The 6,000-nt window shown below is 51.6% G+C and overlaps 1 protein-coding gene across 1 annotated transcript in view; it reads left to right on the top strand.

Annotated features, from left to right (window-relative positions):
• Positions 1-2,691: 2,691 nt before the first annotated feature.
• HCN1 (hyperpolarization activated cyclic nucleotide gated potassium channel 1) overlaps positions 2,692-6,000 on the top strand; it is a 311,369-nt gene continuing 308,060 nt past the window's right edge. Inside the window, exon 1 of the mRNA XM_054575326.1 lies at positions 2,692-3,089. Within this exon, the coding sequence (XP_054431301.1) occupies positions 2,692-3,089 (398 nt within the window). The remainder of the gene's footprint in view (positions 3,090-6,000) is intronic.

Raw genomic sequence — 6,000 nt, 5'->3', positions numbered from 1 at the left:
TGTAGTAGCTTGTTCTGTCTCTCTGTCTGTCTGTCTGTCTCACTGTTTTCATTCTTTGGTAGTTTTTACTCTCTCCTAGTCTGGCAAGTTCTCTCTCTTTTCTAAGGAAGTGTTTCATTGAGGTTCACATTCTAAATGACTTTCAATCAACAATCTAAAAGTTCAGCAAATTTGACTGTTTTATTGCTGACAACTTTAATAAATGAGTATCATACACACATTCTCAAAATTTAAAAAAAATATTGCTTTTTTTGGGAATTCGATTGAATGAAAAATAACCTAAAAACTGTACCTGGAGCAACGAAAGACTTGTGATCCTATTTAGACACTTCTTTGTTCTATTTCAAAAACTTGGTTTTCAGTAGTTCTGTCATATTAATTTAGTACAGACATTGAAACTGGGGGAAAAAAAAATCCCTGACTAAACTGCTTGGTCACGATTAAGGTGAAATCAAAGAAATAGGCCTGGCTAGAAGGATTGACTTCAACTCAGAATTATGTTTTAGACAGCATATTTTTACATTATTATACGATTTTAAAACTTATGTTAAAATATACATCGCCACACTCATGACTGAATATGGAGGGACTGGAGAAGCATGCGCATTGGGAGACAAGCAGGGAACATGCTCGACCTAAACGAGAAAAGCTGCCCAAGAGCCGGGCCTTTCTCGGGAAGCGCTGCGCGTTCGGCGAGGCTTGTTTTTTTCCATCCCTTGGCTTCCTCCTGCTCTTGGCTTCGTGCATTCCCAAAGTCCCTACTTGCATAGATCATAGCACTACACTGTTCATATTTCCCCTGTCTCTTACCATTGAATTTTGGCCACCTGTACTAATTTCCTAGGGTTCTGGTGTCTGATTAGTTGAAAACAGATGGTGTCTGAGTCGGGACGGAGCTCATGGAAGGAGACTTAGCACAGGCTACGGTGCATGGAATGCTAAGGGAGCTCTTACAAAACGAGAACGCAGTGGGGCCTAATGGCTTCCTGTTCCTGCTTGTCCTTACTTTTTTTCTGTGTTCTCCGTTCCCTTTCTCAGCTCTGTGCTCCCCTCCCGAAGAAATCCTGTTTTCTTCCTTTGTCTTTATCCGTGCCTCTCCCAGTGTTAAGTGGCGTCCTGCCTGTTCAGTGTCTCAGGAAAATACCTTGCTTGGCCACGCTCACGCCTTCATGCCAGGCCATCGGTGGCCAGCGGGTCACAGATTCCCTGCATGAGGGGCCCACTCCACTCCCCCCACAGCGTGGGGACAGGACCCCATGAGACCACAGGGTGGGGACAGGACCCCATGAGACCAGGGACTCTTGGTGGGGCAGGATTTCGTTTGAGGAGGCTGCAGGCGGGAAGACAATGCTGTGTCTGGAACAGATGTTTGGGGACATTTGGGAGGCTGGAAGCTCTTCAGCCTCCGGGGCTGCCCTGCTGAGTGACCGGTGAGCCTGGCCCTACGTCTTGCTTCCTTTAGCTAATCCAGTGGGTTTCGGAGGCACGAAAGAAATGAGAGGAGTCTCAGCATGCCTTCCATCGGCACTAGCAGCAGCTGTCCATTTCCTTTGAGGCCACTTTCCCGCGTCGGAAACAGTCATTACCTTTGCTCTAGATTCCAGGACCTCTGGGCGTCCTGGCGAGGTGCAGGTGAACATGGACCAATGAGTCTGCCTCTTAGTGTGTTTGCTTGATTACATAACTTATCTGAGAGATAGGTCAGCTCTGGCCAGGGCTCCCTAGCACAATTTTGTCCAGTGAAGGCAGCTGGAGGACCTGCTGGCCTGTCTGTTGGTGTGAGTGGCCCTGGGAAGAAAGAAATCCGTCGCCCTGCTTAAGAAGCTCCGAGGAAATAATCCGGGAGAAGTGGAAGGAGGTCAGCTGTCTGTGGGTACAGAGCTTAACCTGAAAAGCCCTAAGCAGATAATTACTCCGGGTACCCAGACCTGGCACCTTTTGCTACCTTCTCTTGGCTTCCAGCGCGTGCGCGCGCACACACACACACACACACACACACACACACACACCCGAACTTCCCTTCTGCTCATGAAACTTACTATTCACAGTTAAACCCCACTTTCTCCTCTCCATCCAGCTTTACTCGTGAATTTCCTGCATGCGGAGCCAGCCATCCGCCCTCCCTTTCCCTTTCTGGAACATCGTTCAAACAGGCGTTCAAACGATGTGACACTGTCCCAGTGAGCTTTAGGATGTTTGTTTCTTTGGGATGAGCATAGATCCACCACCTCAGTCTGTCTCTCCCTGTCTCTCGGCCTCTCTCCTCTTTGAACAAATATGCACCGACTCTGACAACGGGAAAGAGAGGTGCCTCCCTGGGCTCCCCAGTTCAATGTCACGCTGGGCAGAAGTGGAGCGAGAGTGGGAGTGTGCGGCGTGCGACCCTTCCGGCCGGCAGGGGGCAGCCGCGGGGCGGCGCTGGCGCGCGGGCCGAGCGGAGCCTCTCGGCTCTGGCAGCCCCAGCCCAGCCCCGCGCGGCGCAGCCCGAGCGCAGCCACTGAGGGCAGCGGCGGCGGCGGGAGCCAGGAGCGCAGGGAACAGCGGGCGGGCGGGCGGGAAGCAGCAGCCGCCGCCCCGCCGCCGGCGCGACGGGCAGCCGGGCTCGCGCGCAGCCGGCTCGGCCCCGGCCCCGCAGCCTCGAGCCCCGGGCGAGCCTGGTCCCGGCGCCGGCGCCCGCCGCGTCCCCCGGCCATGGAAGGAGGCGGCAAGCCCAACTCGTCGTCCAGCGGCCGGGACGATGGCAACAGCGTCTTCCCCGCCAAGCCGCCCGCGACGGGCGCGGGGCCGGCCGGGGCCGAGAAGGGGTCGGGCAGCCCGCCGGGGGGCGGCGGGGCGGGCGCCAAGGAGCTGGGCAACTCCGTGTGCTTCAAGGTGGACGGCGGCGGCGAGGAGCCGGCCGGGGGCCTGGAGGACGCCGAGGGGCCCCGGCGGCAGTACGGCTTCATGCAGAGGCAGTTCACCTCCATGCTGCAGCCCGGCGTCAACAAATTCTCCCTCCGCATGTTTGGGAGCCAGAAGGCGGTGGAGAAGGAGCAGGAAAGGGTTAAAACTGCAGGCTTCTGGATTATCCACCCCTACAGCGATTTCAGGTGAGGGCTCCGCGCGCCCCGCCCGTCCCGCCCGCGCCGCGCCCGCCGGGCGCCGGGAGGGGCGCGGGGCTGCGGGTGGGGCGCGGGGTGGGCGAGGGTGGTGCTGCGGTGGCCCCCCAGTCGGGGTCAGCGGGCTCTTCCACGAGTTTCCACCCAGGACGGGGTGGGACGAGGAGTTCCTGTGGCCCGGGAACCCCGGAAGCCTGTCCGCCTTTGCCTCGCGAACTTTGGGGACCGATCGGGGAAAAGGCCACAGTGACCCCCGATGGGAGGATGCTAAGTTGTGCCTGGGAAACTTTTACTTAGGAGATGGCAGCGTAAGGAAGCGGCCAGAAAGTGGTTTGGGGGGTGCCGCCGTTCCTCGTGCTGGCCCCTCAAGAAGCGCGTCGCTCCCCAAAGGGAAAGAGGCGCTCCTGGGGCTGAGCAGAGGTTGGGACGGCCGGCCGGCCGGCCCCGGGACGATCACCCACAGGTCCCAGCTGTTCCGGTGCTTGCGCCCCAGGGGCGTTCGCCTGCTTCTCTTCTGCCGGAGGCAGTGGGCAGCGCCGCTGCGTTTCCGCGGACAGTGGCCCGCAGGCTGGGCACGGGGATCGCGCTCCCACAGCCCCGACTCCAGAGGCCAGTGCTGGGCTGGGCGGGAGCGCGACGCGCCGCCGAGCCCTGGCCCAGACGCGGGCGTGACCAGAGCCCCTTCCTGAAACGCAGGGACACCCGCTCTTGACCTTGACTCCAAGTCTATTTCAGAAGCCTCTCTCCGGTTTTCCCCAGCTCGAGAACAGGGGCAGGGAGCTGTCAGCTGTCAGGGTAATTGCTTCGGAGCCTGAAAATTAAGACGTTTCCCATCTTACTTGTCGCCCAAGTATTCATTCGCTACTGAACGGGTTTAGAGATTATCAAATGAAGGTCATGAAGTAGATCCTCTTATTAGCGTGCGCATACCCTGCAGCCAAGTTATTTTTGCTCCCGAAAAAGGCTGGGCTATCCATGAAAAACAAACACCAACTAGTAACTCGGGGCAGCCTTAATTAATTAACCGAAGGCGTTTGGAAAAGAATCAGCGAAAGGAGTGTGCGAGCACAGTAAGCAGTTTTAATAGGTGTCTAGTAAACAGCAAACAAGTATAGCAGTGAAAAGCAGGTTACTTGGAGTCACGCTTAGAAACTAAGAGAAATTGCCATCAGTTTGAGGCCTCAGTGGGAGCTGTCCATAGTGCTGAATGGCATTAGCTGTGGAAAGCCCATATCCCGCCACGCAGAGCCTTGGAGTGACTATCTTCACCTCCTCTGAGATGTGTATGATCTCCGAAATCAGTGGCCTCTATTATTTATGCACAGAGCGAATGGGTTTTAGGAAGTGTGTAATTCTCAGGTTCTTATTTGCAAAAACACAGCAAAGTCCAGAGGAGGACTTATGAAACCTAGAGATATTTATAGTGCTTTGGAAATCGAGAGTTTGAAAGAATGTTCATATTAAAGGGACCTACTACACAATCTAACATGTTTCCTCCACTAGGAAGATACCTGTAGAAACAAACTGATAAGTGGCCTTGTCATAGGAGATTTTCATGTTCTTTAGAATTTTAAAGGTTGAAATGATATATAAAATACTCTCTCAATCCTCAATGGAAATGTGTTGTAACACTTACTACCGTTTTTTTTTTTCATAATAAAACTTTATATGGCAACAGTCTTCAGTCTTAGTAACAAAAGTAAGCATGATCTTTCCAGAAATATATTTGGTTCAGTATTCACGTACAAATAAAATGCTAAGCTTTAATTTCACACCCAGTTAAATAATTACAAAGGATACTTGTATTTTTTGATCCATGTGTAAAGACTACATTTCTCAAAATGGTATCATATATCAAACAAACTTTTACCACTTACTGGATAAAAACATAGGGCCATCTTTCAGGAATTGGAATAGGGTGCCAACGTTGTTTGAATGAAGGAAGTTCATGAAATTAAAATTCTCCATATTTTTCCAAGTAAGTCACATGAGACAAAATATTTCTTTAAAAAGAAAGAAATGTTATCAAAAAAGGGAGAAGTTGAAATCAGATGATGGTTCAATTTTATTATGCATTTCTAAGAAATGGGAAATGACTAAGAAGTAAACTAATAATCTAAAAAATTCCATTGTAGAGTAGTTTGGAATATTTAAATAATTGCATAACTGGAAGAAGAAAATGAAAGACATAAACAATTACTATGATTTAGAGTTTTAACTGGAAGGTATCTGCAAAAAAGGATTTTAAAATTATAATTACAGTGTTTCTAAAAGAAAAAACTAAGGAAGTAATAATGTAAATCCTTACCAGAGAGACAAAATTCTGGGGGTATCTTTGTCCATAGGAAAAGCTACGGTGGGCAATTGTCAACACAACAGCTATGTTATGGTCCTCAAGGCCCTTTTCTGGGGAAGACACTGGAAGGGGAGGTTCTTTGCTGTGATTCCTACAATGCCAAACATGCTCAGTTGTTTATTGACTGAGAAAGTGGCTCTTAAGAAAAAATTTCCTTGGGGACTATATTGTAGATAAGGATCCTGAAAGGGCTTTTTCCTCGACACCTTCATAAGCCTTTGTATGGCGAGGCAAGTCTGCTCCCCTGCTCTTGATAAGGCCCACGCTGTTGATTGTAGCAGGAGCCTGCTACTCCAAGGCTCATCGGCTTGGGAGCACTGTGTCTCTCCCTTCTCAGGATGATGTCTGCCACTTCTGGGGGGCGGGGGGCAGGGCTGTGCTCCCACCGAGACACGGAGAGAGCTCTGCTCTGCGCAGCGGCCCAGGAGAGCTACTGCTGGGCCTGGCAGGTGGTTTTCTCCTGCCTCTGGTGTAAGTAGGGCAGAGGCTCCGTGGTTCCCTGGTTCCTCAGCAGAGGATGATGTTTGAAAACTTCAGGGATGAAAA

Source organism: Pteronotus mesoamericanus, unplaced genomic scaffold, assembly GCF_021234165.1.
Source record: "Pteronotus mesoamericanus isolate MK-2021 breed Mesoamerican mustached bat unplaced genomic scaffold, CSHL_Meso_final contig_29, whole genome shotgun sequence".
NCBI classification, from domain to species: domain Eukaryota; kingdom Metazoa; phylum Chordata; class Mammalia; order Chiroptera; family Mormoopidae; genus Pteronotus; species Pteronotus mesoamericanus.
Note: the sequence above shows the minus strand (reverse complement) of the source record. Positions and strands in the feature narration are given on the sequence as shown.